The sequence below is a fragment of the Embiotoca jacksoni genome, unplaced genomic scaffold (genome assembly GCF_022577435.1).
Source record: "Embiotoca jacksoni isolate LCO1_2020_lvr unplaced genomic scaffold, fEmbJac1.0.p SCAF_19, whole genome shotgun sequence".
Lineage (NCBI taxonomy): Eukaryota > Metazoa > Chordata > Actinopteri > Embiotocidae > Embiotoca > Embiotoca jacksoni.
This window is the reverse complement of record NW_027185329.1, coordinates 11332326-11356115: the sequence shown is the minus strand read 5'-3', so window position 1 is coordinate 11356115 and position 23790 is coordinate 11332326. Positions and strand designations below refer to the sequence as shown.

The following is a 23790-nucleotide window of genomic DNA, read 5'->3' as shown; positions in this document are numbered from 1 at the left end:
TGAAAATAAAATTAAGCTCTTGCATATTTGCAGTTTTAATAACACCCGGCCACTGAGCCTGTCTATGATATGGGTTGGAGGCAGAAGGTTTGAGGGGTTGCAAGTATTAAGTCCAGTACACATAACCTCAGCATGCATTTCTCAAAAGGCTACCTTAATCAGATAGCATTAATTCAATTACTGGCCTAAGTGGGCTTCTCGCCTTTATATTTGTTGTGATAAATGAATGACAACTGAATACTTTTATCAGCTAAACCTGAATGATGGCAGCCATCCAGAAGGTCGAGCTAGAATCAGATGGGCTGTAAAACCCCACTTGGAGAAAAGGATATTTCAGCTGTGATTTTACCTGATGAAATTTGATCTCCGACCTACTTTTCAAATTTACATATTCATCTTCCCTGCAGGTGGGTGCCGTTATTGGCTGAAATCCTCACTGCACAGTGTGACTCAAAGCATAAATATCACATCTCGGTAGCTGAGTCGAAGGATGAATGAGAAGGAAACTACCGCAGAAAACCTCCGCCCGAGATAAAAAGCCTGCGTTTGATTCATTAATGAAGCCACCTTGTTGCAGAATGAAGGCGTCCATCACTACACGACAGATAAAACAATAACACCACTCATTTTCTTTTTCAAGATGAGAAATCAAAAGGTGTCTGACCTTGCTTTGAAGTTTAGGAAGCTCCCTCCCCCCGGAGAGAGATGTCTGCTCGTCTTACTGAATGACTGAGACGAGCGAGTTTGAACACCACCGTGTTGCAAGATGGGATTTGACAGTTTGCACAAACTTTAGTCACACGTGGAGGAAACTCAGACAGCCAACTGTCTTGTTGTGCTACATTTCATTTGCTCGTCACCGTTTCAGATGCCTCAGCTCAAGATTTTTGAAACCATAGCAGATGTTTTGATCGTCTCAATCCGTCCACGTAATAAACACAAAGCTGGCACAAGTCAATTTGCGGGAAATAAATGTGTAAAGAGGACAGATTAGTTGATGCCATGTTAACACCCCACACGTTTGAATTATTGATGTGTAGTTAGGAAACCCTGGCTTTTAGGCATATCCATCTCTCTTTTATTTATGTTGGTGGAAACTATTTTTATCTCAGGTCATTGGTTATGTAAGAGCTACATTTATGGGACTATTCACACTTGCTCTTTGGAACACACCTGGAAGTTTAATTTGTTGGTGCTGACACACAAACATTCATCTTTGTTTCTAGGGTTTTTTTTATATCCATACCAGGAGAGTGTGTAAGATTGTGTCCCTTCCTGTCCTGATTTAGGCTACAGGTTTGAACCGATGCAGCCATCTCTCCCTCCTCAACATCACTTGTTTTCCTTCATGGTAAGGTTTCACTTGCTTCACTGAGGGAAACTGTGTCCTGTGTGCTACTTTGCCAGCCATTTGTACGCCTCCTTCCTCCTCTAGCACCCTGCAGCTGTGAATTCTGCTCACATATTCACCATGACTGTGTGTATTAAAAAGAAGAATCCCTCACTTTTTTTTACTCTTACAGTAAATGGCCAACAAAACTGCGACAATTGTTGTATTAATTATGAGCACGCACATTAGAACGTCTGAAAGCAATTATAGCTATGGTATTGATAGATTTCTGGACATAATTGAAATTCCGGAGCATACTGGGAATACTTTCAATTCTTCCCATCACCTTCTCTTCTGTTTGCTCCTACCCTGCCTTCCCCTTTAATATCCCAGTCATCCGGGCCTGTTTGGAATTCAGACCCAGCCCTAGTAGATACACCCACAACATGCTCCTCTGACTCTGCTGACAGAGTTGTTCTGGGAAGTCATGACCATCTCAGATAAATAAGAGGCTAAACCTGTTTACTTGTAGTCAGGAGACACATCTTCATGACCACCCAATATTACAATGTCAAGTACTGACAACAAAGTAAACAACTATTAGTGGAGTGTCGGCATGTTTGAAGAGTATTAGTGGTTTTCTCTAACAAATCATTATACACTATAACAGCTGCGTAGCTGTACACGGCATTTACATTTCACAACGCATGCCCTAAATATTGTGTGCGTGTGCGTGTACGTGCGCGCGTCTGACTACAGAATGTGTGTGTCCAGATCAGGCTCGGTGCAGTGGGGGATTGCAAGGTTGGATCAAATGTAGAATAAATGTTCATTCCACAGTTCAATGAAATGTAGTATTGGGAGTATTTTAAAATCAGGCACAACGTCTCCGTTGAGCGTTTGTCGACACTTTGCCATATCCATTGAAATACTGTGGCTTACCATTCAAAAGAGGAGGCTTCCTAGAATTGGATTCTGATCCAACCCTAAGTAGAGTTAAAGCCAGTACCCTCAAGCTGTTTGGATGTAAATCCATCTCCCTACATCTCTCCAAAGCTCTCGTCTTGATTGCTATTTGGATTCCTTGGTGCATGAGGGGCATGAATAAATGAGCGGAATCTTGATCATCTGCAGAGTATATGGTCTGACTCGTACCACTTCAGCGTGGATTGACACACAGCATCTTTGTTTTTTAGCTTAGTCTGCAATTTTGGGGACTCGTCTAAATAAGTCATCATGACGACAAAAGGTAAATTCCTTTAGTATCTCAGCCTTACATGAAAACGGTTTATAACATGAATGTTATGCATGTTTACATGGTTGGAAATAACTTACTGAACTCTACTGCAGCAATAGATTAATGATATTTCTATATGTCCCGACTGTACCATTGTCTTCATGGAAACACCCCACCAGCTCGGGTGCATTTAGGAAGATAAGTGGGGATTTGTGTACCTTGAACCATTTAGTGTTAAACACAGACAATAGACTGACTCCCTGAAGCGGTGGACCCACACAGTCCTGCGCACTAAGCCGGTTATTTATATGCCTTGCATTGTATAAAAGGAAGGAACACAATGTTCCCTAGCTGTTCTGAATGGAAATCTTAATGAATTAATAAATCTTGGCAGTAGAACCATTCCTGAGTGACAAAAAAGCAGGACAATGAAGCCCACAGATGGCAGTGGGGAACAGAGTCTCTGTGTGTAAGCTGACAAGTCATGCACTGATGAGTCCATTTCTTAATTGCAATGAAAACTCATTTTCAAATCTGGCTGAAGAGGTAGGGTTATTAATTGATCTTTTAATTAAAAAGCCTGCCTTCTCGGGGTTCTCTTGGCAAACAATAGTATGTAGCTAAATAAATCATATTCAGTCTTGAAGCACACCAATTAATCATCAATAGTCACACAAGGATCCCTTAGGGCAATGACTTGGTGAAGCCCTGTACATTAAGGTGTGATGCTCTCTGAGCACACCCTGTCAATTCATATCAGATGGAGAGAAGGTCAGACTTTTTATTTATCTTTACCATTGTTGTGTTTGTAGTGACATTTGGAGACACCATCTTTGTTTTGATGACAAGCTCTGCATAATGCAGATGTAATGGAAGTCGCCTTGTGATCGACCCACAACTGGCCATTTGTCACCCGGCAGGGTCTTATAGTGCTCATTTTTCTGCCATGCCTGTGCTATTCCTGGACCCAACCCCTCACCCCCATCTGCTGGAGTCACCATGACTCCAGGCATGATTTACAGCACCACCACAGCATTCTCTAGACACTAAATTACCTGGATTATTGGGCCTTCATGATGTTTAGTGCACTACTTTGCATTACTCTCCAAATCCTAATGGTGTATTGCACAATATATGATGATATAAGACATGCCAGCAAGTTGAAATTGGAATTATTGGATTGGACTGGATTTTATGGCTGTGATCTGTCTTAACAGATCCCAATGCCAAGATCCAAATTGGAAGGACTTGATATTATTGATATGCATATACAATTATAGCATTTTGAGCCACTTACAATTTTATGTGGGGTATTTTTCTCTATTCCAAAACGTTGCTACAGTTGAATAACTTTAGTGGTGAAAAGGACAATTACGCGGGCCCACTGCTTTTTAAATCTGCTCATGTGCAGAAAAGAAACTGTTGGGTGAACTTTTACAAGACTCACCCTGAAGATAAGATAGTGATAGGAGAAAATCCTAGTTACCTCTCTTCAGTTACAGCACCTGGGAAGTATAGCTTGCAGTGTTCATAGTCTAAGTTGATCAGCAAAATAATATTATATAATACTAGGGTTGGGATGTCTACCAAATTGGCATTTGATGATTTCAACAATAAACCATCATGATTTATCTTTTTCTCAGTTTTCATTGTGCAATATTAGTAAATTCTTGACACATTATGTTTAAAAAAATGAACATAATTATTAAAAAAAAAATACAATTCAAACAGTGTCCTACTTCATCCTCCACAGCTGGTTGACAAATGTTTACTTCCCCTGGGAAGCTACATTCACAGTTTGTACTGCTCACCCAGCTCAGCTCCGATCAGCACACACATCTCTGTCCACACTGATAGCAGCCAGACCGCCAATGTCATTCCGCTAGTTTACTGTTTACCAATTAGCCATTAGCCAGCACACTGCAGCTAAACAGCAGTATCCAATACTGTCAAAGACCGCCCACAGAACAAAGTCCTGTCTCTACAACACAACTGCCCGCAAAACTTTCTGTCTTTAACTTGCAGTCACCAACACAAGTTTGTTTACACTGTCTTACCCTCCCACAGATGGCTCAGCTGCAGGCTGCTACCAGTCAAACAAATCCACAGTCCCAACAAGCTCCCTCTGTGTGCCCGCTTTGCCGTCCCGCTTTCCCCACAGATGATTTCAGATGAACTTATGACACTAAAACGCCCCAAAACGCTAAACTGGGAGGTGATTTACTTCAGCCAAACAATGCTTCATATTATTTTAATATGAAGGCAAATGTCTGCAGACCGGGGGATGTATATATACAGTGGGTACGGAAAGTATTCAGACCCCTTTAAATGTTTCACTCTTTGTTTCATTGCAGCCATTTGCTAAAATCAAAAAAGTTCATTTTATTTCTCATTAATGTACACTCAGCACCCCATCTTGACAGAAAAAAAAACTGAAATGTAGAAATGTGTGCACATTTATTAAAAAAGAAAAACTGAAATATCACATGGTCATAAGTATTCAGACCCTTTGCTCAATATTGAGTAGCAGCACCCTTTTGAGCTAGTACAGCCATGAGTCTTGGAAATGATGCAACAAGCTTTTCACACCTGGATTTGGGGATCCTCTGCCATTCTTCCTTGCAGAGCCTCTCCAGTTCTGTCAGGTTGGATGGTGAACGTTGGTGGACAGCCATTTTCAGGTCTCTCCAGAGATGCTCAATTGGGTTTAGGTCAGGGCTCTGGCTGGGCCAGTCAAGAATGGTCGCAGAGTTGTTCCGAAGCCACTCCTTTGTTATTTTAGCTGTGTGCTTAGGGTCATTGTCTTGTTGGAAGGTGAACCTTCGGCCCAGTCTGAGGTCCAGAGCACTCTGGAAGAGGTTTTCTTCCAGGATATCTCTGTACTTGGCCGCATTCATCTTTCCTTCAATTGCAACCAGTCGTCCTGTCCCTGCAGCTGAAAAACACCCCCATAGCATGATGCTGCCACCACCATGTTTCACTGTTGGGATTGTATTGGGCAGGTGATGAGCAGTGCCTGGTTTTCTCCACACATACCGCTTAGAATTAACACCAAAAAGTTCAATCTTGGTCTCATCAGACCAGATAATCTTATTTCTCTTAGTCTGGGAGTCCTTCATGTGTTTTTCGGCAAACTCTATGCGGGCTTTCATATGTCTTGCACTGAGGAGAGGCTTCCGTCGGGCCACTCTGCCATAAAGCCCCAACTGGTGGAGGGCTGCAGTGATAGTTGACTTTGTGGAACTTTCTCCCATCTCCCTACTGCATCTCTGGAGCTCAGCCACAGTGATCTTTGGGTTCTTCTTTACCTCTCTCACCAAGGCTCTTCTCCCACGATTGCTCAGTTTGGCTGGACGGCCAGGTCTAGGAAGAGTTCTGGTCGTCCCAAACTTCTTCCATTTAAGGATTATGGAGGCCACTGTGCTCTTAGGAACCTTGAGTGCTGCAGAAATTATTTTGTAACCTTGGCCAGATCTGTGCCTTGCCACAATTCTGTCTCTGAGCTCCTTGGACAGTTCCTTCGACCTCATGATTCTCATTTGCTCTGACATGCACTGTGAGCTGTATGGTCTTATATAGACAGGTGTGTGCCTTTCCTAATCAAGTCCAATCAGTTTAATTAAACACAGCTGGACTCCAATGAAGGAGTAGAACCATCTCAAGGAGGATCAGAAGAAATGGACAGCATGTGAGTTAAATATGAGTGTCACAGCAAAGGGTCTGAATACTTATGACCATGTGATATTTCAGTTTTTCTTTTTTAATAAATTTGCACAAATTTCTACATTTCTGTTTTTTTCTGTCAAGATGGGGTGCTGAGTGTACATTAATGAGAAATAAAATGAACTTTTTTGATTTTAGCAAATGGCTGCAATGAAACAAAGAGTGAAAAATGTAAAGGGGTCTGAATACTTTCCGTACCCACTGTGTGTGTGTGTGTGTGTGTGTGTGTGTAGAGTGTATGATACAGCACTGGGAAGAAATATACCCTGCTATGCTCACAATGTATGTTGATCAGCAAGATGATAATATACGATACTATATAAAAGTTTTAGGCATTAAAATGATGAGAGGACACTTTCAGAAGTAATGCTACGAATAGATTATATTCATCAATTAACTTTATACAAAGTGCAGTAAGCAGAAAGAGTGTCAATCATTTGTCTGAGCAGCCATTGCTTTTATAACAGCACCCATTATTTTTCACTGTACATTGCTTGCACATTGTTCCTGGTATGTAGCAGTGTTTATGGCTCTGGCTGTATGTTTTGGATCATTGTCGCACTGCAGAATGAATTTGTGACTGATCAGACACCTCCTTGATGGTATTGTGTAATGGATAAACACCTGAAGTGCCAAACACCTTGAGCGGTGCTGTATATTTCTTGATCCCTCTGTTATCTATGTCCAATTTCGCTTGCCAGGATTGTAACCAACTTCTGATAGAGAACAGCGACACAAATTAAGCACAAATAGGAAATCCTTTGAGTCTAATTAAATAAGCACATTGTTCATTTTGACATATAGCTGATCCAGTTGGTAAGAAATAAAAAAGCAACACATTAAAATGATCCAAAAAGGTGATGTGACAGCTAAGTGAAAGGAGTAAATCTAGGGAGATGAAGTACCAGTGTTTTGTGTTCCCAGTTTTACCAGAAAGACATGGGCTCTATGTGTGAGGTTTCTAGTATTGACACACCTGCCTGCGCCACCATGTCCACTGTCCCAGTAACTGTAGAGCACGACAGCCAGGTCACCCTGGTGCTTTCAGAGGCTTCAGATAATCAATGGCCCCGCACAATGACACCAATGGAGGATTACGAGGATTCACTAAGCCTCTGTCGGTCGGCGTACTGCATTGATTTTGTCATACTTGTTATTGGCTTATATTTCTGTGCTGCAGAGCACTGTTGCATTTTTCTCTCCTTGTTCCCTTCCTTTTCTTTAAGTATTGTACAGCTTCTCTTGTCGAATGCTAACCACTCTGATGTTACTTTGTCACAAGCTTTAGCAAGACTTTTTAGTCGCTGCAGTTTGTTGATGCTCTTTTGCAAAAGATGCTGTTAGGGTCTGTAAGTTTTGGTGAGCTGTCTCCAGAGTAAGGTTCAAGTCAAGTCTGTTATTGCAATTTCTGCCTCTTAAAGTATCATACATACAGGAGAACAATCTTGTTTCACCAAGGACATCAGAACACAAATAATGCACACTACTGTCAAAGTTATAAAGTAAGTAGTTGAAGAAAAACATACCAGTTTCTGATGCTGCTTGTGTTTAAATATGTAAACAAATTTGGCACAATTGAGGAAGTTTAAACAGATCTGTGAAGTTTCTAAATCATAAAATTGTTACTACTTTGAGTTTGGATATTTCGTTAAACACAAGGGTACGTACACCCAGAGCACACAGACATGCACAGCATGCACCGCCATCCAGTCAAGGTCTACTAATACCCCCCCAGCATGTTATCCAACATTTCATACAGTGATAAATGAACAGGAAAAGCGAAGACATCGCTTGATTCACCATCTCAAGTCCTTCGGATTATTCAGCCGAGCAATAGAACGAGGAAATAATGGTATAATTGGCACACACACGCAAGGACAGAAAGTCAACACACACTAGTCATATGAATGTGCTTATTAGGATACAGAAGAAGGTTGGTGGAAGGGCATCCATCATCACAAAGCAGACTGTCACCTCACTGTGCAATTCTTACATGATCATACAAATCGTACAAATTCTCACATGTATCTTTTTCACCTTGCACGGATCTGTTAAATTCCACCTCATCTATCTATGTTGATTCTCACAGGTTGGCAGACAGACTGTTCATCCACCAAACCCATACTGTACTCTCTTCATAAAAGCCAAACCCAGCTAAAAGATGTTTGCCGTAACAAAGCATGTTGCTAAATCCACGTATCAAAAATACTGGTCCAAACTATCTTGCGCTGCAGGAATAGACCATTCAGTGTCCATTGGATTAATTTGCCATTGTTTGCAGTTTGGAAATCTGATGCCAGTTAGTACCTCAGGGTTGTGTTTGGACGCTGCAGCTGTCCGTACTGAGGTCGTCCATTAGGAACATCTCCAAATGCAATTGGAAGTAAAGGTTTGCAGGCACTTGGCCAGGCCCTTCCACTGGATACAGGCTACAGCTCTGACTGACGGGTCATTCTTAAAAGGCTCATTGTCAGGAATATAAATAGTCCCCATTTCACTTTCAAACGCAGCGAGGCAATTTACTGTTCGGTGCAGAACTCACCCCTGGTATGTGAGCTTTTTCATTGTATCATATGCTTTTAATCGGAAACCGTATGAATGACAAAGTCATTTTGTTTGTATTGTACGTCAAATGGCTGCGCATCTGCTCGGGTGTTCAGAACAGTTTTATTGTTTGTTAGGCTTTGGCGAGTCAAGCCAAGTTTACACAATACACAATGTCAGATTGAGCTCTGTGTTATTATGATTGGGTCTCCTGCTTCCTTGACTCTGTTGTTTAATGGAGAAACCGGGAATCAGTGCCAGTGGGTACAAACCGCATTCAGTTCTGTGAGGATCGGAGCAATTTACAGCTCGTCCTCAGTCTCTTCCGGAGCACCACCACAATTTAATAATAAAGGATGTCCAATAGTTACAAAAATAAGAGAACATTTCACAATAGTGCTAGAATTGTTTCGTCCATCTGTTTTTGTCCAACCACAAGCAGTAGTCAACAAAATGCCATAAGTCTAGAAAACATCATTACATTAATTTATTTTATGGCTGTGTTACTTTAAGCAGGGTAAATACTTGAAGCACAGAGGGACCGGGTTGCTTTAGAACCCGTCCATATATAAAGCTGCCTTCGTGACACTGGCAAAGAGATTTACACCACATTGGAGCACATGAATGGAGCCTCATTTCGCATTCGCAGAACCTGCCCCTGCCATTGAGTCTTTGAACTTCCATTAAGCCATGTATCACTCAGTGCAATTCATTTCATTTTCCTAACACTGAGGATGGGTGCCCTCTCCCCTCCCTAGCTCCCCCTCTGTAGACTCGGTGTTGCGTTTACACTATGTAACGTGCACAGGGACTATAATGTCGGATGTTGTGAAGTTCAACAACACTCCTACACCTGTGCTCTGCGTCTGGCTATCACTTAAACATTCTTCTGAACAATAGCAACTAATGCTGCTGATAGCTCAGAACTTTTCTCACGACTGGCATGTGCTAATATTTATTCTGTTTGTTTTCTCCAGTTGCCCCATCTATCCATGAGATGAAGAGCCATGGAGTTGGTCTGGGACGCACAGCTCTGCTCAGGTGCGAGGCTGCTGCTGTGCCTTCCCCAACATTCGAGTGGTACAAGGGTGAGAAAAGGTGAGCCCAATTTGATTGTTTGAACTCTTTGGTCACCAAATGTTTATAGCCTTATCCCAGATATCTCCTGGATGTGGCTGCGCTGTGTCTCAGCTCAATCGTGGTTACAATGGAGTTTTTTTGTTGTTTTTTTTGTTTGTTTTTTTAGAAGTAGGGTGTCTGTATACAAATATTTTCAAATATTGTTTGCTTTGATTGTTTTTTATTATTTTGAAAAAGCCTTGTCTGCTTATTTATGATAAATTAGGTAACATACTTTTGATGCGTTCTTTATTTTAATGGCTCAGTGTAGTAAAGCTGTCTTATATAAATTTTGAACTTTCTGAATTCCTTCCACTGCTTCAGACTTTTTAGACGTGTCAAACAAGGGAAAAAAAACTAGTTTACTGTCTGGATGTGAAGGTGAACTCAACACTAGAGGTGCATTATTAGATATTAAATCCAGGTCAACTGTCAACAAACATTTCATTAAAACAAATGTATGGCTATCTCAAGTGAATTTCACACTTCGGAGATATGAAGAGGCCCAGCAAAAACACACCACGATAGTAGAGAAAAGAGTTATATGTGAGCCCTTAAGTTACAACGGGCGATCAAAAACTTCCTAGACTGCTCCTGTTGCAATTGTACGGAGAGCAGGTTATGGAGTACCTGTGTTACACATGTTTTTGTTACTACTGATATTCACACATTTGTGATTTCACCATGGACCTTTCTGTCAAACTCAGGAAATCAGCAACAGAGACTCTAAAAATGCTTCAGAAAGCCTACAACAAAGAAGCAATGAGTCGGATGAGGTGTTTTGCGTGGCGTTCGCATTTCAAGAGGGGCAGAATGTCTTTGTCCAAGATTGAAGGAGTTGCATCCAGTCAGGGGGACAACCAGGTGGGGGTCTGAGAGAAACACTGTGAACAAAAGCCCTGAAATGCAGTGCCATGGCAAATGGGTGTTTCAAAATAAAATAAAAGCACCTGCATGTTGACATGACACATTGAAAGTGCATCATTTGAATCCCCACCCTTACTCGCTGGATTTGGCTTCCTGCAACTTCTCTTTCCAAAATTAAAGTTTGAGCTGAAGGGTTGTCACAGTTTTTACACTGTGGAAAAGATCCAGTGCAAATCACAGGTGATGCTTAAAGAGCTAACAGAACGGGACTCCCAGGGAGCTTACCAAGAATGGCAGCAGTGCTGGGAGCAGTGCATCGCAGCACAAGAGGACTACTTTGAAGGGTATGGTTGCCACACTTAAATCAGGTAGTGTTTTTGGTCGTTATAGGTGCAGTCTCTGAACCTTTTGATTGAACCTCGTAATTGTCCAGTGACGACACAGCACGGTAGATTGGCTGATTGTCGCTGTCAGTAACTTGCGCAACTTGGCCGCATCCAGTAAATCCACCAATATAAATTTGAATGTTGCCTACATGTCTTGTCACACTGGGCAAGTCAAGGAAGAGCCATGAGGTTAAAACAGTGCTTAGAAAGCACTGCATATTGTGTTTAAGACTGATGGAATTTGATTTGTCCTGATAAACCACAATATAACCCAACGGTACAGACCTTTTTCATGAATAGGGCTCAGATGGTAGAGCAGGCTGCCCACTAATGGGAGGGTTGGTGATTTGATCCGCGGCTTCTCCTGTCCACATAAGTGTCTTTGAGCAGGACACTAAATCCCAAGCTGCTCCCGATGGCGTACCATCGTTGTGTGAATGTACTCCTGATGGCGAGCACCTTGCATGGCAGCTCGGTCTCATTCGTGTGTGTGTGTGTGTGTGTGTGTGTGTGTGTGTGTGTGTGTGTGTGTGTGTGTGTGTGTGTGTGTGTGAACGGGTGAATGGAAAACAGTGTAAAAGTGCTTTGAGACCGATAAAGTGATAAAGTGCGATACAAGTGCAGACCATTTACCATTCCACACCAGACATTTGAGCTCATCATAGCAGAAATGTGTAATCAATGACTTTATTACATTTAGGTGGGATAATTTCAAGGTCCTTGTATTGCGCATGCTGCTTCACTCTCTTTGCTACCAGGACATTTGATGGAACTGAGCCATCATTATCTTAACGTGTTTCACATGTCCTTTTCCTGCTATGACCACTAAACATGCCTTGGGGGGAAAAAAAGAGGTCTGACGGAAGCTCATGGAGAGTAAACAACTGCTAATTATCATTATTAAATACTGTTTCACTGGGTTCCACAGAAAAGTCCAAACATCAAATGTGTTTCAAGTTGTGCTTTAAACTCAAATGTTCATGCTGACATTTGGCAGTAATGGTTATCAGGTCTCACCTTTGCGCGATAGAAAAAGCATTGTTTGCTTTTTTTATCCCATTCATCCGGCCTCAAAAGAGAGCACACAAAATTGTCCCGGCAAGAGTCATTTGTGCCTTGTCCTCATCTTGCATCCTAATAAAATGTTTGCTGGTAACGGACTTAAATCATTCGCGACACATACATCAATCAGTCTAGATTCAAGTGTCAGTTCTTGAATTTAAAAACCAAATTGCCTCCATTACCCATCATTTACCCACTCCTGGTGAGCACAATTTCAATCATCAACTCACACTGTGCTAATTGTAATTATGGGGTGGATTCAATTTATTCAAATTGCTAAGGAGGCAAGTTGGCATGATTCTAGTCTTTGCTTAATTCAAGGACTTGTTTTTTCTGTGACTTCTTACATGGCTAAGTGGTGATTTCTTCATTTACTCCTAATTACGAACAGGACATTAGTATGAGGACTCATATGGCTGTATGTGTAGCCTCTGTACAACATTAACACAGACTTTTTTTTTTACTGCTTATATACCGCGCATGAAAGCCACTTCTCTTTTTGGCTCTGTATTGATGCAGCCATAATATTTGTGCAGCTCTCCAACAAGTTTGTCTCTATTGGAAGAAGGTGACAGTTCTCTCAAGGAAATCTCACTCTTTATTTGTCACCGCTTTCACAATTGACTGGAAGTGGCTGAGGGTTTATGTGTGTGTATGGTGGGGTGGGGAGGTTTCTTTCACCATGAGGGGAGCGTGGACTAGTCTGATGTATAACTAGTGTAGTGGCGAGACACACGCCGAGATTATCAGTGAATGTTCAGCTAACATTTGCAGAAGTCGCCGTGGGAGCGGGAACAACAGATTTGCGGATATTTGCTGGCCATAAGGTCATACAGTGTTTCAGCTCAGCACGCCTCTCCGAGCAAGTCGAGCCAAGCTCCAGACCATGAGGGGCCACAGCAAGGCCAAGATGGAAACATGTCTCCTCTCTGGAGGTTTTAGTGGTTTACAATGCCAGATATGAAACTGAACTGGTGACGACAACCACAGAGATGAAAACAAACTGAGCTATCTACAGTGATCCCACAATTAGGATGCACAGCTTATGCTTTTACAGAGCCAATTTTAATCTCTACATGCTGTTAAAGATCATCACAACCACCAAAGTAAACAATTAAACATTTGTCAATTTCTCGGCACAGATGCCAGGCACAACTGGAATAGGATTTATCATAATCCCCCTGCACCTGCAGCAAAACGATGAACAACATGTCAAGTGGCACCCAGCTGGTTCACCTCTGGGTCGTTCCTCTCTCGTCTCAGTCTTTCAAAGCATCTCTCCGACGCAGACGCAACAGACCGATGGATAAATAGATCTGTTGAAGAGGCTGATGAAGTACCGTACAATCTGAAGATCCTCTAAAGATGACAAACATTTGCACCATGCTTGACTCGTGCCACTTGCTCCTGACACGTTGTGTGTAGGTGAGAAATCAAAGCTTCATTTGTGGTGACTCTGCTCTCTTTTCAGGATTATCAAGGGTCAGGGCATCGACATCAGGAGCCTCGGCTCCAGATCAGTCCTCACAGTGACCAACATGACTGAGGATCGTTACGGGAACTACACATGTGTCGCCACCAACAAGCTAGGGACGACTAATGCCAGTGTGCCTCTCATTCGTAAGTTGTCATTCTACCTGCTTGTGGCTAACTGGAATGGTGAAGAGTCAGCGGGCTGAAACAGTGTTGTGTGTGTGTGTGTGTGTGTGTGTGTGTGTGTGTGTGTGTGTGTGTGTGTGTGTGGAGGGGGGGGATACCCTCACCATTGTTTTCATTTCTGCTGGAGCATTCTGGCTGTAGGATAAAAGCCAAAGTTTAACCCAGCACTGCAACTGGGTGGCAACATATATTACCAGGAGAAGTGTTTTCTTATTTCCTGGTCATCAGTTTTGTGAAACAATTATGTACTGTGGTTGCAAAGTCTGTGTGTGTGAGTGAGTGTGTGTGTGTGTGTGTGTGTGTGTGTGTGTGTGTGTGTGTGTGTGTGTGTGTGTGTGTGTGTGTGTGTGTGTGTGTGTGTCTGCTTTTAAAGTCTACATCTGCATGTGTAGTGCATAAAAACACCACCTGATAAATAATTTTAGGTTTCAGGCAACAGCATCACAATAGCAAAGGCAGCTGCACAGGTCAGTTATAAGTTGAATGCCAAGTGGGGGTATGGCTCAGATTTTAAAGAGGTCTAAGCGTCAGCCCCTTAATAGCTTTCAAAGCCCATAATGCATCTTTCTGAGTTCCAAAGAGGCCCAAAAAAATCGGAGGCCAATCTTCTGGTGCATTAGTGACGGAATGCACAATTATTATTATGATTACAAATGCATTTTCACATAAATTAAGGCTGTGATAGAAAAACAAAATATTTGCAAACACCACAAACTTGGACTGCAAAAGTGTTCACAAAACAGGTGCAGACATCCCTTCAGACACCCCGGTTCAGTCCTGCAGGAAGTCACATAGCAGATCCACGAGTTTCAAGGCTTATCAGATGGCAAAACACTACACAGCAGGTATTTTGTAGTGCAAGGTAAACAGCATAGATGTTACAGAGCGAACAACGAGGAGCTTGCTTGCTTCGATATGATTGGCCATTCAGTGACGTACAAATGATGCATTATTATATTGTTATCCAACAATTTTACTTGGAAAATCGTGTTTTTTTTTGTTTGTTTTTTTTCATGCTGGCCTTTTCTGCATTGCATTAATATCGCATATATGTGTGCTATTGTTTGCCTAAACACACCCTTAGACCTCCTCAGTAAAGACTGGTGTCTCTGTGTGTCTTAGAGGAGGCACGAAGAAGGCTGCCTTATTCCCTTCGACCAACAGTAGTGTCAGCCTGCCTCTGTCCGTCTACTGTTTTCATGAAGGTTCGCTCAACCACTCTGAAAGACAGACCAATCAATGACCAGTGGGGTTGGCTATGTACGATGACATTGAAGGGATGCATTTGTTTTGATATGTAGTTCCAGCAACGGTGGTGGTAGAGCTAGATGAAGCAACACAAACAGTTACTAGCAAATACTGAGGAATTGAAGCCAGACCAAGAACAATGCCTCTATTTTTTTTTTTTAAAGTTTGCAGTGGTCCTCTACCAACATGACGTTGCACTCTGCTCACATTGGGGGAGGGTCTTGTGTACAGCTTGGTGAGTTTCGTCGCACAACATACGTCATATAATGGTCAGTGCCGATTCGATAAAGGCTGCTCCAGTAGTTTAAAAATGAACCTATGTCCATTAGGATGCAACTGGAAACTATAACCAATGGAGCATGGACCCAAGTATTCTCACAGTGAATGTGGGTTTGGTACACAGACTGAATATAAAAGTGGACGTAGCTTCCGGCTCTGAAGAATGAGGGCGATGCGGAAGTGCATTCAATTGCAAAACCACCAAGTGCCGCCAGAGGTTGGCTCCAAAAGGCCTCCGGCTCCATAGACTCCCATTCAACTAGTCTCATGAAATTCTCAGTCAATAAAAAAAAAAAATTCTGGGGGGTCTGTTTGATTGACAGACCTGTGGTGCAGTCAGGTTACGGCTATCGGTGGGTCAGATCGAGTCAGATCCACCGCTCGCTGCCCCCATTTCGCCCAAATATGGTCCAAACTGCTTGAGACCAGCAAGATGGCGCCGGCCAAATTCCAAACTCGAGGCTTCATAACGGCCGTTCGCAAACCAATGGGTGACGTCACTGCTGGTTACCGCTTGGTTTGGTAGTACCAAGCTATCGTAGAGTAGGAAAATCAGTCAGAAAAACTGCAATGCAATAAGAACTAAACATTGTGGAAAATAAAGGAAGAGAAGTCTGCAAAAATGGATAAAACATCTATGACACAGCCCAACCAAACACTGTACATATTAGTTACAAAGCTAGTAATTATGGGATCTGCATTTCAGAAAAAGCGTAATAACAAAGCTACCATGCAAAGACGGGTAACAGTGCACGGAGGTCAGAACAACAAGGAAAGGTTGTGTGGTTTAATAAATAAATTATTTCACTGTTTTCAGATGAGTTTCAAAGTAGTAAAATGTTGTCAACTGTTTAAAAGCGCAGGAGTGGTAGATCTGTTCTATAAACTATAGGCAGCCATCTTATTTTAGTTATTGGGTCCACTGACTGAAGTTGACGCTGGCAAGGCAGACATGCTCTAACCAGGGTGAGTCATCTGTCTATTATAGGGCTAACTGGTGATTTCAGTGGCTGATTGAAATTCTTCATTGATCATTAAAGTATAATTGGTCCATTATGTCTGGGATGCTCCAAACACACATACCAAAAAGGATAAAAGTGCCTTAAAAATGCCCCAAGGCTTTTTGCCATTGTAGTGTTTAACAGCCAAGGTCTGTCAGCTGGTTAATGACCAAGTAATGCAAGGCATATCTCTTCTGTGGTGCACTGGGTTATATCATAATTTTCTGATATTTCCAGAAAAGAAATCCTCTATACTCGGCTTTACAGCAATTCCAGAGTGGTTTGATGACTCCACTCACTGGACATACACATCTTTAAACATCTATGGGGAGAGGCTCTCAACCACTGACAGAACAAGACACTTCTTTCATGAAGTATGTCTACATACTTCCACGAACTTGTTCACGAGCACTCCACTTGTTCTGAATCCAACATTGTACTTTTCTGGGGAGTGGAGGCTTTTAGTTTGTTTGTCCCCCTGCTGTACCTGCCAAACAGCCGGGGTGGGTGGGTGGGGGGGGAAGCAGTGATGTCAAAGGACTAGGGAACATAACTCTCAGTGTTTTAGAGTGAGGATGGGTGAAAACATTCAATTTAATGTATTCACTGATAAAATATGAACAGGTGAATTAAATTATTCACTAGTTTGCGCGGCACTCTCTGATGATAACATTGTCCCTAGCAGGCCAGAGATTCTGAATACAAAAAGATATTTCTGTAGAGTTGGCAATTGTCAAAGGAGTACTCCACTCTCCTGTTTGTGTATGCACAAAGAACATCAAAGGCTCGTCTCAGATTCTCAAATGGATGATCTTAATGTGACACTAGCGAGGCCTCAAAGGCAAAGCAGCAAAGAAACCCTCAGAATAGACAGAGGAGGCAGCTTCCTGAGCTGCCACCCCCAACTTCTCACTCCCTTCCATTCCTTCTCTTTATCTCTTTGTCTGTCTTTCTATCGTGGCTTTGTCTGTCTGATTCTCTTATCTCGTTCTCTTACTCTCTCAATCTTTTTTCCCCCCCTTTCTCTCCCCTTGTCGCTCATTCTTCCTCTCAATCATTCTCTTTCTCTCGCATGCACACAGACTGCCTTGCCCCTCCCTTTCTCTCTCTCATGATCTCCACTAATGGAAGAGAGGCCAATTCTGCTGTCGCTCTTAATGAGAAATGGCAAGCAGTCGCCGCAGCGCACCTCGCCGCTACACTGACGCAAATAACCAAACCCAGAGGTTAGATTTCACCGTGGGTGACTTTGGATTGCTATTTTAGACCCAGTCGATAGCTATTGATGAGCAAGATGTGAAGGGGGAAAGGGGCATGCATATTTGATAGAGCATCATACATTGAGGTGAATTTTAAGTAGCAACACAGTGCGGGTGGTTTGTGATGGGGGAACGGAGCATTTATGTACATGTACGTTAGTTTCTGTTGTTCCCATTACACTTTGCGGTTCAGAAGCAGGGCGTGAACTGATAAAGTCAAGTAAGGGTTATGCCGATTTAAAAAAGGCACCAGGGAGAAAAAAGATCAAATACAAAGCAAAATACAATGCATGTTTCACTAGTTTTTTGTCAAGACTCTCAAGTTGAAAGGTCCTTATCCTTTAGCGGTGTAAATCCTTTTTGTCTGAACCTAACAAAGTCACTTTAAATCAGTCCAGGAAAAGGCTTGCCATTACCGCTGATGAGATGAACTGTGACTCTGCACAGACCTTACTCACAGCGAAAGTAAATACATTTGCCTTCAATTCAGAGCAGTCACTGGAAGAGAGCTAGTTTGGTTTCTGTTTCAGATCAAATATGGATGAAACACAGAAGTAGCATTCTGGCTTAGTGTCGCTGTTGACATGATACGTTCTGACTAATTTCTGTATTTTTTAAATGAATTGAACACCCATGTCCCCACTGTCTGCTGTATTGTGCCAGTTGTGCTGGTAAACCATTAGTCAGGGATTGTGATCTCTTTCAGCTAAGTACCACTTTAAGCTGTGTGTTAAAAGCTGTGGTGAAAACACTAACTGGGTTCTTTGGAGCAGAAAGAAAACATACAGCCTCTTTGTCATTACTCGTTGCAATACTCTGCAAGCGCGCAAGTGTGATATGAGCAAGTCTTTTCATACTTTTTAAATAACACAATACCCAGTGTCATCAATGAATGAACAAATAATAAAGTGGAAAAACACTTGTCACAATTGTCTGCAGCGCTAAACAATTGTTAAGTTACAAAAGCGTAATGAATTGAACTGGATAACAGGCATGAATGAAGCATCGGGATGATCAGAAATAACTTGCTATTCTTTGTTTTCTTGTGGACTATTTGTATTTCATTGATTACAACTGGAGCAGAGCTTCCACAGGTGTAGTTTGCGCTGAGATTCATTGTCAAATTCAATCATAACATGCAGCCTTTTTCTCAGTGATTCACTGTATTTTCTACATCACTCTGGATCAAATTGAACCTCAAAGCGCACATAATAGAAAAGTAATCACACTGAATGAGCTATCAACTTTCAGAGACAACTACAGTGTTATTGTTATTTTTGTTAAATAATTTTGTATTTTTGTCTCATTTTTCTGTCAGTCTGTGTTATCAGTTTTCCAAACTCAGAGCAGTCAGGCTGCGGTCATCGACTTTACGATCTGATTTCTTTGTTCTTATACTTGCAAGTCAATGAACAAATATGTGAGTGAGAGTATTTTAAAATAATATTCATATTGCAATTTGCCAGAGCGGCTGACCTGTTTCTCATTTTGGACAACTCGGTTAAGGAATAAATAGTTAATCAGGACGTGGCTGTGAAACAGTTTTATCTGATGGGATATATGCCTATTTCCCCGTGTTTGCTGTCACAATGTGCCCACACTGGCTAACTGCTGCTATGCTGCTTCATTCACGGTTAGCCGGATTCAGTTCAGTCCTGGTGGTGTTTCCTCGCTAATGCTGGTAAACTAGCTGTGGCTGCTAGATTGTGGCTGTTTCTTGGTTTACTTTCATTGCTGTGCAGTTGCTATTAAGTTTATGATAAGCATGAATACGTATTTATGGCTTCTGCATGCTTGTAGGTGATGCTGTGCTGCTGGCTGCTCAATTTGCTATCATACCTCAGAAAACTTGGATATTAATTTGCAATCTGTGCATCAATTTGAACTGATTTTACCACAGAAAAATGAGGTCACGTAACAGCTGAGATTTTTTTTTTTTTTTGTGGCATATCTGGCAAGTACTTGCTTTGTTTCCAACTGCCAGACATATTTAGAATATTCCTGTTTGGGTTAAATTTGTCTATTTCCTGCTTGTGGTTTCAAGTTCTTTTGGGTGTTTTCTGTTAGCGAGACTGTCCTACTTAAAAAAAAAATATATATATATATATATATATATACATATTTTGTGCAAGCATGTGATATTGTACACAGTCTATGTATATTTTAGCTTGTGTTTTTCAAGATGGTATTGAAAGTAATTCATATTATGAAGTTATTTCTCAGATGAGAGGGTGCTCCTCTCGCTTCCAGTATCAATTGCTGCTTTTCATAAGTTAGGCACATGAGAGTTCAGTTCCTTGCATCAGAATAGTCTCACTGTCCTGCTGCATTTTTTTTTTTTTTCTGTTTCTTTTCGGGATTATCTATTGTACCAGATTCGTCACACCTGCTCACACTCACCGAGAGCTCTGCGAAAAACCATTTTGCCCCCCAAACCTGTAGAACCTTTTGCTGCAACTGGTCACTTCTTTGACAAACTCTGACTCTCGATGGATGAATGAAGCAGAGTGTCAGCTGAGGTAGTGAACTGAAGTCACGCTGGTATTGGCTGATTGGCACCAGCAGTATGCTTTACAGCTTATTCAACAGCTGTGTTAGCTGCTAGTAGTCGTAACATCGTATTAATTAAAGTGCACAGTGTGGATATAATAACTCTTTAATGCTTCTCTGACATTCAACCTCATGTTAACGCCATTAGCTGCTGCCCCTCCGTCCACCTCACCCCCCGCCCCTCCTCTCGACACCTCCGCCTTACATTGTATTTTACATTGTTGATTTAACTACGTGTGTGTTTACAAAGTGAGATCAGCGCCATCAGCATAATCCTCTTCACTGCTCGCATTCACTGAGAGGTCCTTCAACCAGAAGAGGCTTTTCAGTCAAATCTAACAGTGTAACCGTGTTCTATAAAAGTCACTTTGACACGAGCGTCTCCGTTTGAACTGTTCATGAAGGTTCATGGAGCGTTCGCGCTGAACAAGAGAATAAATGATTATTGTTTTTGAAAGTATCAAAGCATCGTTGCAGGATGTGTTTCAGACCGTCTCCGCTTGCACGTACACATTAACACACTATGGACACCACACACACACACACACACACACACACACACACATACTCGCACACTATGATTTTAGCAGAGGTATAACAATCACCAAACTGGCAATCCCTATTTCAACTTCCCATTTCATGTGCTCGATGGAAGTGAACTTCGATGAAAAGACTGAGGCTGTTCACTCCAATTTTCTGGAGGAGTCCTCCAGCTTAATTGGTCAAGCTCTTATCCCCCAGCCCACCTCAGCTTAGCACAAGAGGAGATTTTCTCCGTCTATACCTCTGCCTTCATTCCTCCTACCCCCCCTCCTTTCTCTCTCTCTCTCTCTCTCTGTCACTGTTCATCCTCCCTAAGGCAGGAGAGACACTGCTGGCTAGTCGGTTAATGAACGCTGTGTTCATTTGTCACGCTTATCAATCACTGCATGTGTAGGTGTCATTTTGACATGTCTCCTCATCTGCCATCGTGGTTGATGATATTGTTTGCTCCCACAATGTGTGATTGTACCGGAGTCATGGAGCAGAGATGCCGGAAAATGGGAACTAAAGGTGAAAGCCGAAATGTGGGCGTGTGATAACAGCTTGAAATGCAGGGGGATAATATTGGATGTGTGTATGTGGGGATTTGATGTCAGCAGTGTATCATGATGAGGCAAGTTTTATTCATCCATGTTTGTTTTTGTTTTTTTGTTTGTTTGTTTTGGTCTGCTTAAAACAAAAACTACGCTGACATATTTTCCAGGTGTTTTCAAATACTCATCTATCAAAATATGCTGAATAAATTTCAAATGGTGAGGTTGTACCGTCCTTGATTTTCAGGGAAAATACATGGTTGCACCATTTACCTATCATGTGAATTCCTGCATTTCCATATTTCGACAATCAGAGGACCTATTAACATTTTCCAGTCGCGCTGCGATGAGGAAATGTTTGGTGCTGAAGCACAATGTGCCTCCCGAGGCCACCCATACTCCATACTCACCCACACCCCACCCCACCCACTTTTGCCGGTTCTTATAGGAGGCGAGATGGACTGCTAGGGACTGTTCATCCCTGGATGACTGATCCCAGTGTGTGCCCACAGCAGGACACAAACCCTGGCACCCAGCGTTAGAAATGACAAAGGGACGAATAACTAATTAGTTGGCTCGCAAATGAACACAGCTTTTAACAGAGACTGCTCCATCGTCGTGGAAGGATAAGTGAGAAAAATATTTAAGAATAGCTCTACAGTTCACACAAAAAAAATGTGTCTCTGCGTGAACAATAACCCGATAATGCAGTCAAATAGAGCAGTGAAGTTGAATTAGATGCGTACAATGGCTCAGACTACAGTCCAAGTCTCTTTATAGTTTCCTTTAAGGGGTGCCAAGTACGGTTTTTACTGCAGTAAAGCACAAAAATGTCATATCTTATCTTTGTGGGTTTAATAGGATTTGTGATCACTATTATTGACTCAAGAAGTAATTCAAGGGGTGCCGAGATATTTAGCTTTAAAATGTCACTTTAAAAATCTGAATTTTGGCAAAAGCTCTTACCAAACAGAAATTTAAAAGACATTTTGTATTACTTTAAGATCTTTGCTTTAATAAGCTCACACTACAGCCACAGCTAATGTTTGTGGAAACTCCAACAAGTGCCGAGACTTTAGTCATCTGAGTGGCAATCAAGCCTGTAGACCTATAATGGATGTGTTCAGTTTTAGTACTAATTCCTTATTACACTTGTAATGAGCTCAATTCTGAGCAGGACCCGACATGAACCCTGGTTCCTGTAAGTCATGTCAGATAAATCTCTTGCATTATCTCGTCTACAAAGAACAGAGAGAAGAGGAATCCATGAAATGAAATAGCTGTGAAAACTAATGTGTTTTATCTTGCAAGTGAGCAGGCTGCACAAGAGGCCGACTGGCATATGCAGCACGTGAAATGATGCGTTGCTCTCCTGAATGGGAGAAAGAGTCCAAGTCAGAGTGGAGCTACGAGGGAGATATTGCATGTCAAAAGATATGTTCCACAGTAATGGAGGAGTGTCTGAGAGCTCATGAAATGATTCACTGGTGAATTCATGCTCAAGTATTAATCAGATAGCACCCAGCTGCCTGTTTGAAGACAGAACTGAAAGGAAACTGTCTTCACATATCGGCTCCCCCAGGAGTACTTAAAGTGGAAACATTTGTGGAAGAAAAGATGAATTCGACCATTTCCTCACCAATACAGCGAGGGAAAAGGCGTATCATTTCACATATGAATACTGATTCCTACACTATTTCCCCTTCAAATAGAATGATGAAATCAAATGAAAGCAAATATTTTATTGTTGTTGGCATAACAGTGGCCTGTTAAACAGCAACACAGTCATTACACAGTTGTTAGAGCACTTCAGAAAAGCGGCACAGAGACCACAGACAGCACGGCGCGGGTGAATCCCCTTCTTGCCCTGCAATTGAAGTGGCCATATTGAGTTCCCATGTAAATGGATTCAAATGGAGAGTCTAAGTAGGCCTCCGCACTATGGCATGGCCTAGATACAGCAGCTCACCGCAACAACACAAAGTAGTATTCTTTTTTTGGTGGGAATATGTGAGGTGTAATCATGGCTGCCTCCTCCACCAGGAAGCCTCTTGGAGGAAGGTGGCTTATAGTTTTGTGGGAAGTATAAATAGTTTTGGAGCTGCAAGTGCAAGTCACACTATTCATGTGCCAAAAACACAAAGCGGAGAAAACCCTGTGAGCCCGACCAAAGTATCACTGAGCTCTCTCGGTCGCACTGCCACGCAGCTCAGATTCTGCTCCTGAGTGAGTCACTGCACAGAGCTGGCCAAAGTTGGTCTCAAATCAAGCGCTTGTTTAACAGAGAGACACATTATGTGTATAATTATGAGTCACAAACTACAGATCAAATACACGGTAATGTTTACTTTACAGTAATTTCTTCGTTCCACAGTAGTTAGCGAGGGCTTGATTGAGTCTACAAAATCTGCAGGAATATTTTTACTGCAAATGTGGCCGAGCACGAGATC

General features: G+C 42.0%; 1 protein-coding gene across 2 annotated transcripts in view; it reads left to right on the top strand.

Moving 5' to 3' along the window:
* Window positions 1-23790, top strand: part of negr1 (neuronal growth regulator 1) — a 144173-nt gene that overhangs the window by 86415 nt on the left and 33968 nt on the right. For both annotated transcript variants that reach the window (XM_069153478.1, XM_069153479.1), the window contains exons 5-6: window positions 9812-9932; window positions 13740-13888. In XM_069153478.1, the coding sequence (XP_069009579.1) occupies window positions 9812-9932; window positions 13740-13888 (270 nt within the window). The remainder of the gene's footprint in view (window positions 1-9811; window positions 9933-13739; window positions 13889-23790) is intronic.